The sequence below is a fragment of the Corvus kubaryi genome, unplaced genomic scaffold (assembly GCF_017639235.1).
Source record: "Corvus kubaryi isolate FWS band 111438036 unplaced genomic scaffold, C.kubaryi_AGA036_p1.0 37384, whole genome shotgun sequence".
NCBI classification, from domain to species: domain Eukaryota; kingdom Metazoa; phylum Chordata; class Aves; order Passeriformes; family Corvidae; genus Corvus; species Corvus kubaryi.
Window position 1 is genome coordinate 5,275,497 of NW_024581126.1, and position 23,526 is coordinate 5,299,022.

At 39.5% G+C, this 23,526-nt stretch overlaps 1 protein-coding gene across 4 annotated transcripts in view; it reads left to right on the plus strand.

Annotated features, from left to right (window-relative positions):
* Nucleotides 1-23,526, plus strand: part of LUZP2 (leucine zipper protein 2) — a 205,176-nt gene that overhangs the window by 70,625 nt on the left and 111,025 nt on the right. For all 4 annotated transcript variants that reach the window (XM_042035659.1, XM_042035658.1, XM_042035656.1 and 1 more), the window contains exons 2-4: nucleotides 17,635-17,752; nucleotides 19,193-19,263; nucleotides 22,221-22,302. In XM_042035659.1, the coding sequence (XP_041891593.1) occupies nucleotides 17,635-17,752; nucleotides 19,193-19,263; nucleotides 22,221-22,302 (271 nt within the window). The remainder of the gene's footprint in view (nucleotides 1-17,634; nucleotides 17,753-19,192; nucleotides 19,264-22,220; nucleotides 22,303-23,526) is intronic.

Here is a 23,526-nt window from a genome sequence, read left to right on the forward strand (position 1 = left end):
AAATACTGACTCCTGTAGCTGTTAAATAATGAAAAAGAGAAATTTGCTTTCTAATTTATAGATCTGAGTTCAGGACAGTGCCTTTCGGGTTCTTCAGTGCTTTCAAAATTTGGGTATAAAATAATAGTTTTTTAAAAAGAGTTGGAGAGATGGACAAAACGAATTTTTATCAAATTGAATTTTCTTTGAAATTACTTATCAATATTTGATTGTTTTGCAAAGCTTTGTCATACTAATGAGTGATGAATAATTAGAAATCTTTGCAAATTACCCTGGGCGAGGGGATGTAGCTCAGTTGGTAGAGCATGAGACTCTTAATCTCAGGGTTGTGGGTTCAAGGCACACATTGGGCACCAAATTCTGTCTCAGTTTTGAGACAAATTTCAGGAGAAAACACCCTGGAATGAGCATTTCCTCTGAGAGAAAGGGCTTCAGTAACTCCCTTTTCTTCTGCCAATGAGAGAAGTGGATACCAGGGAGTGAAAGGAAAAAAAGCCCTGTTTATTAACAAAAAATAAGGGTGCCCGCAAGGCACAGAAGAAGAAAGAAAAAAAACCTGAATAAATGCGAGATACTGAAATTGTGGAACCTTACCCCCCACCCCCTCCGCCCAGTAACAGCCTTCTGTTGGCTGTCAGGCCCTTTCCCCTTGGGTGCAGTTCTGCTCACAGCCAGCAGGGGCGCCGTTAGCTGCCGGCAGGGCGGGTGTGGTGATTCCCTATGCGCCTGCAGGGGGTGCTGTGGCGCAAACTCAGCCACCTCTCTGTACATGGGTAATGGCGGACACAGCCGGCAGGATGGGATGGGGTGTGGAAGCAGCTTCCTTTATGAACCCGCAGGGGCAGCTGATCTCCATGGCCCCTCTGGATAACAAAAGGAGCTATAGCAGGAACCTCAGGAGAAGCAAGCTGGAACGGCAGGACCTCCTGGCAGGCAGGGATTGTCAGAAACACACTGGCAAAATTGCCAGTTATAGTAATTGGTTTATTAAAAGGCAACTGGGGACGAGCAGAGGGGAATAGCCCCACTGCCAGGCATAGCAAGGCAGAGGTACTGTTGCAGTGCATGCACGATGCTCGGTGCTCCCTCGGTAAACAAGCTACCTCAGGAGGACCTAGTGCTGAGCACTAGAACAGTTCATAAACTTTCGGCTTGCTCTCTGGTCAGTTTACTTTTGATGCCTTATTTACATGTCTGGTGTCATTGGTTCATTCGATGGTGCATCCCTGACCATCTCTAGGGGCTGATTCCATTGGCTCGTTCTGCTGTCCAATCTGGATCTCTCTTGATGATGTATGAAATGATATTATGTAGTACGATGATGTCAGTTTGAGAACTTTCTAGAGCACCCATCCTGTAAATAGAGCCTGCACTTATCTGATATTTTAGATTAACTACTCCCCTTTACCTTAACCCAGTTCAATTACTTAACTACACTGAACTTTGAGATACAATTTAGTGAGTCATTTAATGTTCAAGAAAAGTAACATTTAAAAGTACAAATTGTTTCTAACTCTTAATACATTTTCATTACCTACCGTACTAACTTTGTTAACAATCTATCAACTGGACCAAAACACTTATGACAGGGATGAAAAGCTAAAGTGTAGCACAAACCCGGAGCAATGTCAGAGGTACAGTGGGGGTTGGGCAGTAGCAGTCCAAACACAGTAGGGAAAAGACTCTTCGGGATTTGTCACCGGTGCTGGCTGATCTCTAGGTCCGGGCTGTACAGAGGGTGCGGGGGCAGCCCCTGGCGGGAAGCAGTGTGTTTCTGGGTCTTGGCAGGGCACACACAGGCTCTGGGCTTCCTGATAGCAGAGCAGCAAAAGAAGCCAAGCTGGCAAGCTCAGTCACAGTGCCAAAGCAAAAAAAAGAAAAGAAAAAAAAAAAGGCAAAACCCACACGAACAGCAGGACCCCTGGTCCAAGATATTGGCCGCGTGTGTCCAGTCCAACAGCCTGCGCCAAAAGGGAAACGCAGCCTCTCGCCCCACCCCCAACTCCCTCTGGAAACCCCGGCTTGTCTTCCAAACATCGTGAGAGTCCCAGAGCCAGGGAGGACGAGGGGTGGGGTGGGAACAGCAGCCACCCCGGGCACAAACAAAACAGATCAAATTATGGGATAATAAATCCCCAAGACACCTGTAAAAACAGTGTGTACCAAAAAGTTGCAGTTGAGGAAGAAGTCTTGCTTCAGACTTGCAAATACAGAGAGACGCTAGGCTGCAAACATAAAATAATTGACTGGTTCCAATCCACCTGTTCTTTCTCTTCCTTAATCTTCTATAGCTAAGCAGCAAAAGTGAGCTAATTTGAAAAGAATTTGGAAAGTGACTTATCTTCAACAAAGAACTTGGTGTCAAATGTGTTGCCTTTAGTGGAACTGTGCCATCTCAATGGTTAGTCTTTCCTTAGGGCTGAAATAAAAAACTAGCACAAGATGCCAAAGCTACCATTCCCGCCTAGGAGCATGCCTATGAAGGGTCCTGAGGAAGAATTAGTATCACACTACACTTGTTTCTTGAGCACTAACAGGGCCCTGCATACCAACACTGGGTTTTAACTATTTTAACTAGTATGTTTTAGGGCTAAGACTTTTTTCTCCCTTCCTCAGACATACTGTGCCAGAAGCTTCTGCCAGCTGGCTGTTGATTTCATAAACCTTTCTTCCAGTCATACTCACCTAAAAAGAGCAAAATGATTGAGCCCAATTTTTTATCAACCAATGAGCAACATTTGGTTTTGTTACTAAAGGTATATTATATTGGAGTCTGGTGTTACTTCATGCAATGAAACAAGTGTATCAAAACAAAACAATCTTGGGAGTCTGAGAGGAAACTGCCTCCTTTCTACGGTTAGGGTTTCACAAATAATAAGCTGCATTAAGCGTCTCATATTTTTAAGCATAAACTTGTTAATATAGGTTGAAAGTAGCAAAGTAGAATGATAATTAGTTCTGATTCATTAACTACAACATCCTTGCCCTCTCCAATGTTACAAAATCATTGAAGTGCTCTCTGTTGTACAGGGTGTGGATTTGTACTATGCTTGAAGTTTAATATATGAAATAGAAGCTAGTCAGTTACTTTAAAAGGTGTGATGAAGTTTCTATTGATCCTATCTATTTATAGCTGGTTTACTTTTTTACAAAATAGGCTAATACATTGTAAATGGTTCTCTTTCTTTTTCAAAGAATCCTTTGCATGAGGGGTGAGATAGTTGTACTCCTACCATGATGAATGCTTAATTCTCTATGAAGTGTGAGCCACATTAGCAAGAACTGCAGTGTTACCTGTAAGTGCTTTAAAACTGTGTTGCTTTACATTATTATCAGAGATAAGAGCTAAAGTAGCTGCAAATATTAACGCAGATCTCCTACATACTAATAACTGGGCTATTGAATATGAGGGTTATAGCTCTTCCTCCTTCAGTTTTACAGATTTGTTGAGACTTTTTCCTTCCAGCAAGAGCCATTTAATGAATCAGATCAAATTAAAATAATTTTGAAATTGCTCATACCTCATCATTTAATGTTGTAATCTCTCTTTTCTTGTATTTTTCCAGCTTGAAGTAAAAATCTGTGTGCCTTCAGAAGAAGATCTATTGAGTGCAGCATATAGTTTTCTTTGGAAAATACCTAGTGATGCAACACGACAGGGTATTGCATTCATGCCTGCTTTGTGCAGTACTAACAATAGTGATGTGAAAAACGAGGTTCACTCTCCTGCTAGGATTCAAATGTTTAATAAAGGACAAAAAGGGACGAAGATAATAAAGCAAAATTCACAGCGTCGGGTGCTTTGGCACTCAACCAAGAGCACACCTGTTATTTTGGAGACACCCTTTATATACCTGTCCTATTGCATCAGCCGAATGCATACTCATAATCAATTATGCATATTCGAACTTTTCCTTAAACTAGTTTACATGTTCCAGGAACTGTTTAGCATGGCTCCTCCTTGGATCTGCCTTTTTAGAGCATGCGCATTTCTTGGCTGTGGTTTTAGTCAGTTTTTATTATCACCCCCAGAGTGGGCTTTGGTCGATGGTTTCTGCAGACGGTAGTTGCTGATAGTTGGTATGTCAATAGCAGGGGTCTTCAACACACGTTGGTTGGATGTTATCCAACCAAGCAGACAGTTCAACTACCACAAGCATAACTATATTAGCTATTTCACTATTATGTCTAAGTTCAGTTAATGACAGAAATAAAGGCCTTAGTTATTGTTACAAAACTACATCTTTATAACAAAGCTACTTTAACATTATGCATATAGCATCTATTTGTAGAAAGCCAATGCTATAATATGTATCTATCACAATAACAAAGCTACTTTAACACCATTCATTTTAACATTTGCAGAAAGCCAATATTATAACATTTATCTATCACAGTGAGAACGGCTTTAGTAGCAAGCCTAGTTCAGCTTTAAATAGTTAGAAATTTATTGTTGACCCTTTAAGAAAAGACATTGCATACATCCATTATCCTAAAACTAAGTTTAACAGGCTGCGTAAGAAAAGAGAAATGCTGTCATATTTTGGTTTCAGAAAGTCAAATGTATAGTTGCTAGAGGAAGGCACATTTCTCATGACTGTTTCATATCAAGAAGGGCTATGAGGAAAAAAGTGAATACTAAAACTATTACTGCCTTTTCGTCTTCCGTTCATAAAATTTATCACGATAGAAGTGTAATCATAATAATTCCAAATTTTTATTCTTAATACAGACAAAAGAGAGTAAGTTAAGCAGCAATCACAGAGTTGTGTAATGACTATGTAATTTTTGGTGACTTTGCCACTAGTTTCTTAATATAAACAGTGAGTGTTACGCTACAAAACATTTGGATCTGTTTCACTCAAGTAGATTTCAAAAGGTTCTGTCCTTTGAAGTCTACAAGATGTGTACATAAAATTCAGTTTGTTTAATTTTCTTACTGGACAGTGTGTTACTGAAAAAATGCACTGTTTTTATATAATTTCTGTAAAATTCCATTAAAATATTTAGAATATTTATTACTCTTAATGTGTTTAATTATCTGGGATTTTACTGATGAGAGTGCAAGATCTTGACTGGTTTCAAAGAGTTTTCATTATGATTTCCACAAAATGTTTATTAGGATGGTGCAGTGATCAACAAACTTTGACTTTAAAACCTGACTTGTGTTATTAGCAACCAGTTTTAATACTAAGTGAAACAGAAAGACAGATAGTTGTATAGCTCCTAACGTACCTTCCAGTGTGGTGAATGTCAACCACATTGTTGACATAATTGTTAAGTTGGCCTCTTTCCTGTAAATAATGTACTGCAACTCCGTTTCCTATTTTCATATTTGCAGTCTTTGAAACCCTGACATATGGTTAAGGGTGTACTGCATGCAAATAATCTCTGTCCAAGGAACAGTCCTACTGGTCTGACATGGTCTTCGTCCCTGTTTTGCTGCTGTTGTGCCTCAGTTATTTGATCTTAATGTGAGTTTTACTGATTGAACTGCATTTTATAAATGGACAAGCATGATGATTGCTTCCTGAAAACACGTATATTGGTCAAGTCTTGCAACAAGAACAGGGAACATAAGTGTCCTGGGTTGCAGTGTATTCTATTACCATCCCCATCAGCTGTTGAAATCAGGTGGGGCAGTGTTTCCTTGCCTCCTCCCCCCAGACTATCTTTCTGTTAATTGCCCATCATTGTCCTGCAGCCTGACTCAGAGATAACTCCCTCCGGACTATCTTCTGTTAATGAGCCTAATCAACACTTTGCCTCATGACTCATTACCCCATTGTGAGATGCTCCACCCAGAGGGAGGAACCAAGCATCCCATCGTAGATATAATCTGAGGCTGAACACCAGAGACTCGGTCTTCCCACTGGATTTCCAGAGGACAGGAGCTACACAGCCACCATTGGACTTCCTGAGGAAGAGCAGACTGTTTTACTACAGGATCACTGCTTCAGAGGACTGCAGCCACCATTCTACCAGACTGCTTCCACCACCCTGCCTAACAGGGTGTCAGGTTGTACCTTGACTCTGTCAGTTTGAACCAGTGTTTTCTTTTACCTTTTTTTTCCCCTTTTCTTTAATTTCCATTAAATTGTTATTCTGACTTGGTGCCTCCCACTGGTTTGTTTTCAAACTAGTACAATAAGATACAGGTGAAAGACATGTTGGGCTGTGAGCAAGCCTGTAAGAACTGGATTCTTCATTTTGATCCTAGTAATGTTGTATAGTTCATGTCTCCTAACTCTGGCATTACTGCACAACCATGAGGGAAGCTGTGCTGGGTTTTGCTTGCAGCATAAATGGATTTGTGAAACATAGGAGTTTGAATTACGATTATCCAAAGACTTTTATCATAAATACTACTTGTGATTTCTGAGATGCATAGTAATGCATAATTTTGTATGTGCAGACATTTTTTTCTAAATTCACCCAACTGGGAGTGTATAAACATACCATCAAGGATCTACATCACCTCTTCTTTTCTGAAATTTTTGAAATTAATACAAGGTTGTTCCCATGATAATGAGTAGTACATATAACTAGAAAAGCTTAGGTTTGTAAATTTTTAAATATTTTCATTTTGATTCCCAGGAAAAAGAAATATAAAAGGAAATACCTTGTATTTTGGCTTAGTGCAGTTCTATAAATATGTATGCTTGTACGTACAAAGGCTCTTTTTCCCTGATGTTCAATTTCTTTATTGGTTTCATGTAAGAAAGTGCACCAGGGGGAAGGAAAAATTGGTCTGAAAATATAGCTGTTACTTTCTGATGGTTTTGGCTTTTTCAGAATAATGAACCACTCAGGGTGGGAGAGAGCCAATAGTGATAGAATTATCAGAAAGTCAATACTCCATATTTTGTAGTCAGCACAAATAATGAAATGCGTATGTTTAATACAACTTTCACCTTGTAAGCAACTAATCCTTTCCATATCTAATAATACCATAATTTTCCATAATTAAAATCCTTTATGTTTTAGTTATGTATCTGGGTATAAATGCTATAAGCAAAAACACATCACTCTGAAAAAAGAGTGGACTTGTCCTGGGTAAGTGATCTCATATTGCAATTGCCCTTGAGAAAACCATTCTACAGTTCAGGTACAAGCTAAATCAATAAACCCTTTAAATTGCTGTTGAATTATATAGGTTATACTTGTTTTCTAACCTTCTTGGAATGTGTAGTGGTAATCAGAAGTGTTTATTTTACAGCCTCGTGAAAGACTAGTTACTGTTCACTTTGAGGGAATTTGTAACTAACTTTTGCTAAAGCCTGTATAGTTTCTCACAGTCCGACTGCTCTTTGTATTTCCAAGTATAGGCGGGAAGGCAAGTACTTATACTGGGGGATAGGATCATAGATTTCATGATGTTGTTAGGTTCCTTTTTTATTAAATGTAATAGTGTCCATCTAAATATAGTAATGTCCATCAAAATTAAATGTAAAATTCCAAAGCAGCTACAGGATTAAATTATACAACTAGCTGTAACAGTAATGGTAACCTGACTCTATTGTAAGAGATGTTATCTGAGGAGACACTATTAACAGCGCTGTATTTAAGGGTAGTAGCACTGAGGTCTTAGTCAAAAATTTTAGATATGCAGTGGAACATCAGACCAAAGGTAGTATAAAGGACATAAATGATGAAGAATATCAGAACTGAAAAGGGTAAAGTTAAGAAAAGAATGGGTTGGTGTGTTAAATTTAAAGGCTAAATCCTGCAGAATCGTATGAAAAATCAGCTCTATTATTCTATTATTCTCTATTCTGTTATTTGGTCAATGTTTATGCAATCTGTATTTGAATAGTTGCAAAGAGTTCAGTCATTTCCTTTTCAGAAGGTGTGCGTTCCATATTACAGCCGATACAGTGCCTATTGAATGACAACTTGAAGAAGGAAAAAGTCTCAACACACCTATATATATGTTTGGGAGGAGGAATTATTTTTATGTGGGTTTAATCACACGTGGGTTTGCACAGTCCCTCCTCATGTTAGGTCTCTGGGGTTTCTTGCACTTTTTAGTGGATGAATACAACCTTTTTCCTTTGGGTCATATTTTCAGTACCATGTTGTTCATGATGATTGAACTTGCTGTTTCATTTCCTGGGGCCAGATATCTATGCCAGCTGCAAGTTTTCAGAAATCTGCTTCTTCTCCTTTACTCATTGATGGGAGCTGACACCTAGTTCACACCAGTGTAGATTCTAATTCTTCCCAGAGGGTAGGCAATTTTCTCCATGGACGAACGTCAAAAACAGTGTTGTCCAGGGGGGTAGAACCCTTCAAAACAAGCAGAGAACTATTCTCTGTATTCTGGGTTCCCACAGGCCCAGTTGTCGAGCTTGTCCAGGTCCCTCTGGATGCCATCCCATCCTTCAGGCATGTCAACTGCATCCTTAGCTTGGTGTTATCTGCACACTTGCTGAGAGTGCACTCAATACCTTCATCTATGTCTTTAGTGAAAGTATGAAATAACACTTGCCCCAATATGGACCCCTGAGGGTATTGTGGTTTGATGCAGCTAAGCGTCAAGCACACAAAATCTGTTATTTTCATAAGGGGAAAATAAAAAAATATTGAGGAAAACTAGAGAGCTGAAAGGCAAAACAGGTTCCAACTTAAATGGTTGCAGTACAAAGAAAGAGTTTTATTACTAATAGAATTAAAAGTAAAAAGAATTAACAAGAAATTAAAGCAAACCCCCTCCTGTTACAGTGCGGATACTGTGACATGCGTATCAAACAAGGAGGGCCATGGAAAAGAAATATATATGGACCGATTCTTGATAGATGTTTCAGAGGGATGTTTATTTCTCCAGCCTCATGGCCAGAGGTTTGCCAAGGAACTGTTGCAATCACGGGACCAGAGGGTCCTTGCTCGCGCAGAGGAACACAGAACAACCAATGGGGAACGAGGCTGACCAGGGCCTAGGGAAACCCCATGCCTCTCCCCCAGGGCCCCTCTCCCAGGACCCCACGGCAGGGGGGAAGGGACCTCGACATTTCACCCGTTTATTTTTAACAAAAAGAGATTTAGAACTTAACATTGAAAACAACAAGGACAGTTTCAAAATAAAATAAGCCACCCTCCTGAGCCTTTAAATGTCCAAACAGATTCTCTGTAACATCTTAAGGCTGACAGAAGGGAGACAGGACTCTCCGAGCATGCTTTGTGGGGAAACTGAGGCAGGAGAGGGTTTAATTTCTTCCCTCCCCTTTTCATCCCCCCCTTGGCGTTGGAGAGCAGTTGTAGGGAAAGGGAATTGTATAGGGAAGCCATGGGGTGAAAAACAGATTAGGAATAAACTGGGGATGGGGTAAACTTAGGAAAGGGTTCATATTGGGTATAGGGTAAAAGGGGAAGGTGGGATTAAGAAAGGGACACTGTAGGGGGGGCTTATAATGGAGATACTGTCTAACATGACTACGATTTTTTGCATATATACTGCCTTTTACAGAAACACCATCAGGCCCAGTGACCTCTACTGCTTGTAACCCTTTTCTACCTTGTAAAATTTTGAATTCCACCACCTCTCCATCTCCCAAGCTTGGGATGTATTTTTCAGGGTTATTCTTTTTAATAGCAGTTCTATGAACGAGTATGTCTTCTTGGTTGTCACATCTTGTTATAAAACCATAATTTTGTTTAACATTATACCATTTTACTAGTCCTAAAACCTTAGCTACGGTGATTTTTTCCTTTTTCCGAGTGGCTGCTGTTTTCTGTCGCTGCGTTTTTGCTTTACCTTTCGCTTTCGCTCGCTCCCATGTTGGAATTGTCGGGGCTGCTTGTGCCTGCGCGCTCTTCCCAGGGTCGCATTCAGGGCCGCGCGGGCCAGGCTGGGCCACGCCACTCAGCTCACTGCACTCCACCGCTTCTGCTCTCAGCTGCACTGCCGCTGCCTGGCGCTGCACCCACGTCTTGGCCGGGCCCCCGAGCAGCGACCCCCCCGCGCCCTGCTCCGGCATGCGTTTCAGCTGGGTGTGGCTCCTCTCTGCCACTACCGCCACCAGCCGCCACCCGCACGCCACCCCTCTCGGTCAGGCATTCACGGGGCTCACTCCACCATGCACTGTGCAGTGCCCGGGTGGGCACCGCCGGATCGCCCCACTCCCGCTGCGCCTCGCTCTGCTGCCGACACTGCTGCTCGCGCTGCTCCGCCCACGCATGGGAACTGCCTTGCTGCTGCTCAGAGAGCGCTCAGTCCACGTGGTCTGGGTCGCACGGACTCTGAGGCACGCTTCCCTTCGCCAGGACACAGCTGACATTGCTCAACAGTCTTGGTAATTAAATAATATTCACGAAAATATTCTTCCATCGGCATATATTTTGATTCAAAAATTAACTGTGTCCAAACGGTCTTCCAAAAGTCTTTGGTAAGAATTAAATCCCAAGAGACATAGAAGAAGTTCTTAAACAACCATGCCAGGAAGTGTTTCAGTTCCTTTTGAGCTTGAATTAAGCTAAAATTTACAAATTGTTGTTCAAGAATCTTTTCAAGTTTAAGATAAGTGTCCATATGCGGCTCGGAGAGCCAAGAGTCTTCCCACGGTTCCTCCATAGTTCAGATATGGAATAGCAAAGCAAAAACAAGAAGAGAAATCCAGAGGTTCTAGAGTTTACTCACAAATCAGTCGCTGTCCTTAGGGATTGGGGATCGTTCTGCTTGCATTATCTACCATTTGTTACAGTGCGGATACTTTGACATGCGTATCAAACAAGGAGGGCCATGGAAAAGAAATATATATGGACCGATTCTTGACTGATGTTTCAGAGAGATGTTTATTTCTCCAGCCTCATGGCCAGAGGTTTGCCGAGGAACTGTTCAATCACGGGACCAGAGGGTCCTTGCCTGTGCAGGCCAACACAGAACAACCAATGGGGAATGAGGCTGACCAGGGCTGTCTCCCCGCCCAGGGCCCCTCTCCCAGGACTACATGGCAGGGGGGAAGGGACCCCGACACCCTCCTCCTCTTCTAGCACTTTCCTCTTTTTACCCAACTCACCCAAAGGATAACAGAACATGGGATTTTAGTCAGTGTTGCAGTTCTTGAAAAGTCTCTTTCTTATGCTTAAGGAAAAAAGGGGTTTATTCTGCTTCACATGGTTCCCAAACTGCCACCAACAGCAGACCTGCCCAGAAAGAAACAATCTGCTGTAGTGTAAAACATCTCTTCCATGAAAAAATCTCACAGTTCCTTCACACTGCAAAACATGGGCCGTCACATGGGGTTATTAATCTTTTTAAGGATGAGTTATTTTGGCCTGAACACAAAGGCTTTCTTCGCCACAAGTCTCTAAAAGCCTCTCACTGCTTCAATATAGCCTGGCATAAGCACTCTTCACAATCTTCGTGGGCCACACGTGAATTCTCCATCCCCCCATGTACTTCAAATGGATTAAAGAGACAGTTCGTGATACTAGTTTCTTACTATGGCATGCAAGAAGTTTTTTTAAGCTACACGCGAGAAACGCAGCACCGCCCTCTTTTCTCCCATCGCCATTTCTTTCTTCATCACATGTGACTCACTTTCTCTCTGATTCTGCAGCCGCCATGTTGAAGAGTGTTCTTGTTCAAGCTTTATGGTGGAGAAAGCGTTGCTCCCTTTGTGCTGCTGGCTGCATGGTGTCTTTTTCAGTTTGGCACGAAGTGTGCTGGCTGCAGACAAGAGGCTCTGCCGGGTCCCATTGGCTCCACGTGGAGAGGAGAGGGACGCGCCGGTCCCAAGAAGCTGTACCGGATGGGTTTAGCTGTGTGGCAGTCCATCGCTAATTTTAGCTGCCTGCGGTTCTGGGATAGTTCCCCCTCCCAGCGACCCAGGGTCCATACCACGGCGTTGGGGAAAGGGGAGGGGGGCAGGAGCCCCGGCCCAGTGGGGCCCAGAGGCTCCAAGGCCCCCCCAACTTCCAGCAGGTGAGCTGGAACGAAAAGGAAATTCCCGCTTTTCTGCGCGGTTTAAATATGTAAATTGTGAGAAGCGTCATTAGTCTAAAAGACCATCCATCAGCTCGGGTTCAACCCACTACAGAGGGACACCACTTGTCATCATCACTGTGATCACTATTCTCTGGATACACCCATGCAACTAATTCCTTATCCACTTAACAGTCCACCCACCGAATCCAATCTCTCTCCAATGTGGTGGGGTACTCTGACAAAGGCTTTACAGAAGTCCAGAAAAATGGCATCTGTAGCCCTTCTCTTGTGCACTGATGTAGTCACCCCATCACAGAAGGCCACTGGGTTGGTCAGACAGGACCGGTGCTTGGTGAGGCTGTGCTGGCTGTCCCAAATCACCTCCCTGTCCTCCATGTGCCTTAGCACAGCTTTTGGGAAGATCTGTTCCATGACCTTCCCAGCACAGAGGTGAGACAGACAGGTCAGTAGTTCCCAGGGTCCTCCTTTCTATCCTTTCTAAAGATGGATACAATATTTCCCTTTTTTCAGTCACCCGGGACTTAACCTGACTGCCATGACTTTGTAAATATCATGGACCGTGGCTTAGCAACTACACCAGTTAATTCTCTCAGGACTCTCTAATGCATCTCATTGGGTCACATAGATTTATGTATGTCCAGGTTCCTCAGGTGATCATGAGCCCCATCTTTAACAACCAAATATTTTGCACAACTAGTAAAGGTCAGGTATTACAGCTGGTGAGGGGTCAGTAGCTCTGACCAAGGAAGAGGTGACCGGTCTGGAGAGATGGTCCCAAAAGGAATTGCCTTCCCGAGGCCTGCTGCCTTCCCTCAGCTGTTAGCTAGGGGGCTCTTGCAGAGGCTGTCAACTCTTTAGTGATTGTCAGCTCGTGATTTCAACTCAGCTCTGCAGGGCAGCCTCCAGGCCAAGCCAGACCAGAGAGAGATGAGAAGCTCGTGTAGCTGGTTCCACACGAAAGGAGCTTTATTGTTGGTCCCCTCTGGCGAAGGGGAAAGCCAGGGACGAGAGCTCTCTCCTCGCAGGGGCAGAGGGCTTGCTTTTATAGGGATACAGGGGATGGGTCTCAGAGGGTAAAGACCAATGGATTACAAAGGATCTGCGTAGGGTCTCCTAAAGGATTCTGGGTCTGTGTTTTCTCGCCGTGAGTAAAACGGTTAGCTGCCTTCCCAGGGAGTCCTGCTGGGGATTGTGCAATCTCAGCAGACATCCCTCCAGGGCAGTGGCTGGACATACCCTACAGTCAGGTAAATAATAATTTTCTTCATTTCCCCCTAAATTCCCAGTTTTTCCCTGCTCCCTGTTCCCACTTCCCCCTCTCCCCCCACCCCAGTCTGAAACACAATGTTCAGGTAATGCCCAAATACAAAATATATAGTGTAAGTGTAATTGAGTATGGAGAACAGTTGTATCTGACAAAGGTTGGATTTCAGCAAAAGCATATCTGGTGATCAGCTTAATGCTTATATGATTTTTCCCAAATGTAATAGTTTATGCAGAATTAAATGAAATCAGGTAGAGCTGAAACTCAGGTTGGATACTATTATAATACATTTTATATGTATATATATACTATAATTATATGTAGCATACTTTATCTAGATAAGCTGATAATTTTGGGGTTTGATCACTAATAAATTTCAGAGATTTTCTAGATTCTAAATGTTCATACTTGGGAAAATCTGCATTACAATGCTCTGATATATTACAGATTATTTACATCTCATTTGATTATTGTACAATTCTAAAGATTCTTATCTTCAACTTCCATATATGCTGACTTAGAATTATGGTTAATCTTTTTCTCACTTAAATATAAACCAGATTCATGTGCACACTTCCACGACCAAGAATACCTTCAAAAGATTGCTGTAGAAACACCAGAGTTATCATGCACTTTGCAAGGGTACTTTGTAAGCAGTATTTGTTACAATTTGTTACCCTCTCATAAACTTACCTAATTTTCTTAGAATTTACAATAGAATGCCCTAAACTAGCAATTGTAATCAGAGCACAAAAGTATTTTACTGTTTATTCAGAGTAAATTGCTTGTTGGCTTTTTGTCTCCACCTCTCTGCACAGTGTGTCATAGAAGATAATATGAAGGAAAAGAGGAGTGCATACATAATTTATATTAATTTTTTTAATTCTGGAAATCTCCTAGTTTATGCGAATTGCTGTTTATCAGGCAATAGAGCAAAACGTGCCAACTGAATACCCATGGGGCAGCCTGGGATGGACAGATGACCATTAAATGCTCAAGCATTTTGGGGGAAAAGAGGGCAGTACTTCAAAGTGATTGCTAAAACACAGTGTTACCTCCAGCATGTAAATTTTTTTTTTAAACAAAAGTCCAACGTATCACCAGCAAAAAGAGACCATCGGGACTAACACACATTTTTCTGTTGCTTAAAAAGGAATGGAAGTGATTACCTTATTGAAACCACCTGACCACTTTAGCAGGAGGAAGTTCCTCCTTGACCTCTGTTCATAGGCAAAGTAAACTGGGGGTATTCTCTGAAACTTGTCAGGTTGACTCATATAATTTTAATGCTGAGGTAAGGCAGCTCTATTACAGTGATACCTTCTTTAGAATCATATGTAGCTTGTTCTATATCATATGTAGCATATCCTGTGTTCCTGTATTACACTGAATATTTCTTACATTTTGCAGGTAATTATGAGAATGCTTATATTTATCATGTATTCTAGCACTAGCTAGATTTGATTCATCCAGTTTCTGTTATAAAATTTGATACAAAAAAAATTGAACCAAACCTTCAACGTAAATAATGTGAAATTATGGAAGGTACTTAATTTTGGCATATAGATTTTCCTGTAAACCCATATGTGTTTGGCTGCATGACCTCTATTAGAACTAACTTATTTTTGATCATAGGATTATAGAATGGTTGGGGTAGAAGGGAACTTAAATTCCAGTCCCCTGCCATGGCTAGGGAAACCTTCCACTTGGCCAGGATGCTTAAAACTCCATTCAGCTGGCCTTGAACTTATGTTTTGATAACATCCAGTTATCTAGGTTTTTTATTATGAGATTCAAGTCGCTGTCATCACTTCTAGTTACTTAAAGTATCATTTAATGTAGAATAATTTTCTTTTTTCATAGGTCTGTCATATTTTGTGAGCTATTGCTAAAGTAGATAGTACTGATACTAAATGAGACATTTAATTTGCTTTCCTGAGTTTCTTTGCTAAAGTGTGTATTCAAAGTCCGTTAGTGTTAAGATCCCTGCTTAACCTCAAAGTTTTAAACCTCCTAGTAAAATACTACTTATGTGCTGCAAATTTGAGATTTTTTTCCCCTGAGGTATTGCAAGAAAGAAAAAAATAAAATTAAGTTGCAAAAGGAAAGGATGTTTTTAATTAACTGTTTGGTCTTTCTCAAAACAACAATTTTAAATGAAAAGGTATGTTGCATTAGCATTAATTCTAAAGTTTACCTCTTTTTCTGAAATGGAATATGAGATCTGGATCTGTATTTCATTTAACCTCAAGCAATATGAATTGGATTTATTTCATTGTGGATTTTATAAAAACTTTAAAATATAAGACTTCATTCGAAGTGAAAGTTCCATTTTGAGAAGGATAGAATGTTTTTACTCATCCATTGTTATGATTAGGTTTGAGAAGGTTGGCTTTCGCATTTAAGTAAAAGTTGTTAATTCACTTGTTAAGTGTTTTTATAATTGAATAGTTCTGAAACTAATTATACTCCTGGTTGTTTGGCTAATCTAAGGTATTTGGTGATTCAGTTGGTTTGTTTGTCTGTTATCAGGTTTAATTGTTAAATTTATCAAGGTCAAGTTAATAGTTAATCCATTTATTGCATTCAATATTAATAAATTTATTGTTAAGACTGTTGTACAAAGTGGAGAACTGGGGACTCTTGCAAAATATCTATGATGTAATTGTAAGGGGAGTGTTTAAGACCTTATTTACATAAAGGGAGAAATCAAGAACTGTCATTGGATGTTCACCAGACCAGTAAGAAGGCCCTAGATAACTGCCAGATGACAACAAGCCAGTAAGAAGATCCTAGACATCAGCGAGCCAATCATGATGCTTTGGTTGGGTGGGGAAAGGGGTGGCCTAGGGACGGGGACTGGGGTATAAAATGTATCACTCGAGGTTGCAAGGGGAGCCTCCGATCACATCTGTCCCAGATGAAGGTTCCAGTGCTGCACCCTTTGTTTTGTGTAAGGCAGATCGCCGCAAGAGGTCTCTTATTGTCAGTTAAATTTGTTCTCGTTAATAAATTTGCATAAAAAGCTCAATCGTGAGCCCATTTATAACATCCATTAATTAATAACTAGGTTTGATTCCATTTGAGCATATTTGTCAGTTCTAGTCTATACTGTGGGAAGATTTAAGTGAGAAGAAATTATAGAATGAATTAAATTTTACAAAGTTAAAACAGATCTGAATTGTTCTTTCCTCATGTCTTTTTTTAAAACAATTTAAAGAGGAGTTCTAACAAGCAGAACTGCAACAGGCAGAAAATAACCCTAAATAATGGCTAGGTATAAAATTGCTAAATCTTATTAACTCACCGAGAACAGAGACACCTAAAGTGGCAGAAATACCCTTTCCAAGATGGCACCTGCCACAGGAGACCATGTGTATGGAGACAAAGGGAGAAGGTTCCTACCCTCCCCTCAGAATGGTGGCTTTTGAAGGCAGTTACATCATCTGGGAGACACAGGAAAAGGATGGCAGCAAACCCTTCTGGCAAGATAGGGCTTATGGAGCAGTTCTAGTGGCAGATGAGAAGTACCGGCATGTGTGGGTCAGCGCTGCCACCCGCTTCTTCCTCCTGCCACCCTCCAGACTGCCGATGTTGGCGCTGCTGTCCCCTGCACTGTGGGCATGCTGAGGGGAGGAACTGGTCTGTCAGCACTGACACGGGGTGACTGGCCCCAGGGACCGGCTCTCTTCACGCTGCCGATAGGTTTGCGAACTTCAGTCTGAATCAATTTTTGGTTGTGAAATGCAGGCGTTTTTTGAGTGGCTACTGTTGCAAGCCCAGAAAAAAAAAAAATCTATGCCCAAAGCACCCCCCTCCAAAGCAGAGCCTCCACCTTAGCAAATGCTACTGGCAGAGACAGAGAGCTCCCTGCATCTGGGCTCTGACTTAAAGAGGGACCGCAGAAACTTCCATCCCCCTGGTTCTGTTTTCTGGCTGCAGGGTCTGAAAAAGACTGACAATTTTTGGGCACAGATAGATATACAGTAATACAGTAACATTTTGGGTTGCCCATGACACCTCACCATGACACCTCAGCATACTGATTTCTCAAAACTTCCTGTTTTCAAAGTTTTGCTTGCCTTCTTGTATGGTAATCTTTAAGGTAAGAAAATTCTCACACTGTCACTCTTGTTAAATGCATCCCTTTATGTCTCCTGTTCATCACAGACAATCCATCATTTGCAGTGTTTCAATCTGGTAATTTGTTCACTCAGAATCAGCACATCCCATTTCAATGTATAAAACATCTATTTATCTATATTAGGAAAAATCAAGTTCTATAGGTGAGCAAGGGGACATAGTCCAATTTGAAATCTATAAAGGTTGTTGGAATCAATTACATTTGGATGAACTAAAATATGTTTTCAGGTGCATTGACTAATGTTTTGAGATGATCTCATGCATTTATTCTTTGTGTTAGACAGGGCTATGAAGAACTGGAAAGACAACTTAAAGAAGTCTTTAAGGAAAGGAGCAACATACTTCATCAACTGTTAAAGACTTCTAAAGAACTTCAGGGAATTAAAGTAAACCTCCAGGTTAGACTGTCTCACTTTCTGTAGGATTACTTACCTCAGCATTTTCTTATTGGTGTATTTTAATTACAAAAACATGCATGTTTCTTTTTTTAAAATAATTAAATATGTGAATAATTATTATTTTGTTTATTTTGTTGATCTTGTACTTGGCATAAACCTGATTTTTTTAATGGAAATTTTTATCCTAATGTATTGGGGCCTTTGTCAGCTCAATAAAAATAAAGAAAATATGAAAATAAAACATAGAAAAAGGAAGGGAAGGACGAGGAATATGCACTGTTAGTGGAGCTGACTCACGTTAGTACTGGCAGCTACTGCAAAGGATGTCGTTTGCTGTTGCAGGTAGGATCTTTGCTGCTGAATTCCATACACTCAACCTAGTTTAATTGCTCAGTTTACCTTTCTGACATGCCATCTACACAGTCTGACTAGATTTACTGCAGGGCATACAAGTTCAGCTGACAAATTGTGCTAGATGAGCTTGAAGTGAGAACTGAGACTCTACATTTAACTTTCGGGTATCATGGTTAGGCTGACAGCACAATAGATTAACTCTGAACTCAAATCAGCTCCTCAGAGGAAAAACTAGATTGAAAATGCTGCTCTGGATTTGAGGTCCAGCTTTCAGCTGAGGGAGCACCTGTCTTTTCCCAGTAGAGTCTGTTGGTCTGGTGAAAACATTTAGACTCATTATCAATTGAAATTTGTCTATTTCCTGCCATTTAAAAAAAAATTATTTTTCTGACAATACTTTTTTGTCTTCATCAATGTAAGCTAGCTGGGAGAAATAAAAGGAGAAGAAGCACTGTATCTGTTCACATGAGAATACTAGTGGTGTGTATCAGTACTGTGCTATATTATATTATGTTAAAATGTCTTATGTTCCAGACTTCTCTGGTTTTAATTAATTAACTCTTGGATCTTTGGGGTTTTTGGTTTGCGAGTTGGGTTTAATTTTGGTGGGTTTTGAGTGCTTTATCACTATTATTGCAGGTTTTTTCTTACTTTTTACAGAAATATGCTTCTCTTTGTAACAAATTTACTTTAGAATGCAGCACAGTTGAAGGTAGTATTCAGCAAAATTACACAGTGAAATATTTTAGACTCAATACTGCAGAGATATGGGCAAAGAGCTGTAGTATTATCTTTTGTATGTACACACCTACTTGGTCATAAAATTCTAATGCTTTTAGGCATTCATCTGTTTCTAAATGTGCTTATTGTATTTAGCTCTCATTTAGTACTTGAAAAATACAAAGCTGTGTACAGTTAACTGTGTTTGAGTTACAGTAAAAGAAAAATCAGACTATTCTTCCAATTTTTTTAAGTGGTAATGTCTGCAATTCACCAGGACCATTTTATGAACGAGGGCCTAATTAATAATTTCACAGAATAATAATAAAAAGTATCTCTTTAATAGAGTTTTTTTGTTGCTATCAGTCTTTAAAAAATGATGAAGCATCAACAAAAAATGATGTGCAGAAACTTCTGGAACTGGACCAAAACCAAAGGTAAGACCCTCACCTCCTTCCTTCTCTTCCCATTTCCTAAGTGAAAACTGTCAGACTAGCAAATTCCACCTTTCCTTTTACTACATAGATAAACACTGCTGTATTCCAGAGTCTGCTGATTGTAACAGTAAAATAAAGGCAGGTAATACTCTTTTTGAAACAATTTATGGATTTGCTGATATTGGACAAATGTTATGAAAATGTAGGTGAGATATGTGCTAAAGAAGGGAATTTTGAATTTGAAAGGAAGATATAGTCATGAAATATTCCTTAAAAAATAAGTTCAGAATTTTTATAAAATTAAATTACTAAAAAATCTAAATCTTTAAGTTTGGAGATGATGACATATTTACTCAAACAATTTAATGCTTATGTGTGTAAACACTCCAAATCACTAGTCCATGTGCAAACATAGGAATACTTGCACTGGATATTTGTGATGAATAAAGTTAGGAAGAGAAAGAAGTATTAATTTCAATTTATTCATTGAGCACTTAAAGAATTGGTTCCCATGGCTGGAAATACAAGTTCCCAGCCTAGTCCTTAGTCTCAATTTCCCTAGTGCTTCATTGCAAGTAAGTCTCATCATCCTGAAGCTCTTAATTCTTGAAATTCAGACCAGCAAATAGCAACATCAATACAATTTTAATAACAAGAAAACACAACTAATATAGTGACCACTTTTGCAGGAAAAGTAGTATATAATGAGTGCATCTATACTTCATATTTTTCCTTAGGAAAAATGTTTAGTAAGAAACTTTATTAAGTTCATACTGCCTTCGTTGTTAAAAATGCAATAATTAAATTCCATGGCTATCTTACATCTACGTTCACTGTAGAAGTACACATGGATGTACATATGAAATGGCATTGCTACGTAGAAACCTTGTGAGAAAATTACCTTCATGTCTTAAATACACATTATATAAGGTCCACAATACAATACCAGTAGAATTTCTTATTTTTACTGTGATACATAATCTTTCAGGTATTCCAGACAAATATATTAAATTATAAAGGCAGGACTTTAGCTAATGTCCTATATAAATACTTACGTGGCTTGGATGTGACTGAAGGTGTACATCTCAATATCATGGCTGTCCTTCACACAGATGAAATCCTTCATCATACATGAATGCAGTTCTGTAGTGGTTTGATTGTTGTGCAGCTTTCCTTTATGAAACTGAGACATGAATTGATTAAAAGTATTAATGAACTGTTTAGTAAATAGATCTTAGTTGAAGATGGGAAATTTGAGTCTGCTAAGAGAAAATTTTATTACATATTTCAAATATTCTTCCTAATCTCCTCCTTAAATCATTACTTGCAGTCTCTCAACATCCACCCAAAAATACATGTTGACTTTTGCTTCTAAGGCACGCAGTCCTTGAGTGTACTGCACAAGAGCAGTTCCCAGAAATAAAGACTGAATCAGTGCAATCTGCTGCCGAGCAGCCCACTACATCATTCAGAAAATGAAAGGTTTTTATAGTATACTACAAGGAAATGCTTTGGGGGTACTGCTGTTGCCAGCTGTTTACAGACTTACTAGATTTCATTTCCAGAGAGGTGTCGAAGTTCAGCATACAAAAGAGGTATTAAAAATGTGCCAGGGAATCTTCCTCATAGAATTTCACTAAGGAAAGGTCGCAGTTTATTTGCCAGGGTCCTCAGGCTACATTTAATCTGCAATAAATGAAGAAAAGTAAACATAGTATTATGTTTAAATCTATTGTATTGAAGCCAAAATTCAAAATATAACCCAGTATTAATGTTATGATCTTTCTTTGGAGAAACATGAGCTGCATTTGGTCTGAGCACGACTTTGATTATGCTCTACAATGCTGGATGAGATGGTAAAGTTTAGAGTGCTAGAATCTCAGCTTTTGTAACTAAATGTTCTGCTGACTTCAAAATAGATTTTTTCAAAATTCCTTTTGTGCAAAATCTTCAATAATTCCCAAGTTGCAAGTAAAACTTGGTCACTTACTATGATGCCTGCAGTTTTATTCTTTCTGTGCATTGTCAGCACTTTGAATTGATGCCATCTGTTAGTGCTGATGGTATATTGTTTTCATGCTGCTCGATCACTTTTTCAATTAAATCTGTTCTGTACTAGTGTTGCCAAAATTGCTGAAAGTAGTAGGGGTTATCAGCTAAAAAGAAAGATGATCCAGCAAGTTCTTCTAAAATTACATGGTTTCCATTCAGTTTAGTTTTCACAGGGCTAAATTATTATCTGTTACTGTGTGTAAATCCAGTTTTGGGTTCATCTTCATTGAAAGTTTATCCATGCAAGCAGCAACCCTCCAAAAGCTCTACAGCCATTATGAAATATGTCATTTTACTGCTTTGCTACAGCGTCAAAGTGTGTCATATGCTGTGGGTAGAAAATTCTTGCCATTTGGAGAAAATCTCTGACTGAATCAGTAATGCGAAGGGTTTTCCCTTGTTTCAGATAAAGCCCAATCCAAGCAATGATCCTGTTCTTTTTTCTTTGTATGCCAGAATCTTCTACTGAATTTTTTGTTGCTTGTCTCTAGAAAGTGCCATGTGAGGTTGAATTTTATCAGAGCATAGTTTATTTATTTTAAAGCAAGTATAAACTAGTTCCTATTGATAATAGCATGTCTCCATGTCAATGCATTTTCACTTGCCTGCTTCCCGCACTTTTTTGGTACCAATCATTTTTCCTAGAAATTATGCACTGGCAGATGTTTTGTCCAGCAGGCCATTCAGTAGATATAAACAGTGGCCACTTAGCATCATGGATAATTTTTGCTTTGCATTGGCACTATACTTCATGGAGTCATTATGATTTTATTTGCGAGACTCATAGACAAAGTACATCTGTCTGCTACCCTGAATAATTAAAGGTCCATTTTTTTGAATCTGAAGAATTATTTCCTAATGGACACTTGTGTTGAAGTTTGTATTCTGTGTTTTCAATAATCTAGGGAAGAAATGAAATCTCTCCAGGAAACCTTTCAAAAGCAGCTTAATGAGGCAGCTGAGAAGGCAGAGAAGCATCAGGCTACCGTGAGTGATTCTCTTTCTTTTCCTTATTTTTGTTTTTCTTTTGTTTTTTTATTAATCTTGTCTTGAGAATTATTAGCTCAAAAAACTTTTTAAAAAGAGGATGGATTTCTCAAATGTGTTAGTACTCTGCAAGCTTCAGAAGAAAGGACCTGAAAAAAGTTTTTTATGTTCTAAAGTGTTAAGATTCCCATCTTCCCCTATCTCTATGGAATTTAGGGATGTTTATACCCTTTTGGAGACTAGACAGGAGATTCAGGCCTAAGTCCTCTCCCTAGTGAGTTTATCTTTATGGACCCTCATGTCTCATCTATACTAATATACACTGCCATACATCCATTGACTTTTTAGGAATTACTTTGGATTTTCAGCAACAAAATAGATAGTAGAGTATCTGATTTTGACCACAGTAGAATTAATTATGACTATGGAAGGTATTATAAAGTCCTTTTAAGTTTTCATGCTATATTGAAATTCTGTTTCTGGACAAATTGTACAATTTTTTTGACTTTCATGTCACAATGTAATGTTTTGGAGCATAAATAGACACATTTTGCTATCATAGGGGGGAAAAAAGGTAGAATCATGTTTACTAAGATGAAAGAAGGAAATTTTTCCTGTGTTGATTAGCAATATTCCTGTAACATGGGCACCGCTGAGCATAAGTTGACTAGATAATCTCAAGAGGTTCCTTCAAACCTTAAGTGTTTTATGATTTGAACTCTGGACTTGAAAACAACCTGCTAGAAGTGTTTATAGATCTATTTTATATTTCATATTGGATAACTACCGATTTATTTACTGAGATCTAGCTGTCTTCTAGGGTCAGAAAGCAAGGGTTTGTCCAAGACAGAGGTTTAAAAATAATTATTAAATTCAACAAATATTTACAATGCCTTATCTAGTATGACTGATTGGTATGTGGCTTTATGCCATTGGTGAACAAAATGTGAGAGTGTATGTTTTGCATGCTACCTTCTAATTAGAAACAGTATGGATTGTGGACCAAACTATTCTTTTTGCAGGTTTCTTTCAGTTTATCTGAAAGATTTTTGAAAACACTTTTTTTCCCTTTGTTGCTCAAAAGTCTGAAGAGTATAGATACTGGTTGGTCTTGTGTACCACGCAACATATAATTAGTGTATTTTTGTCTAGAGAAAAAAAAGAACTTTTATCCTCTTCACGAGTGAAAAGAAGTAATCTGAAAGCTATATTGAGTTTGAAAAG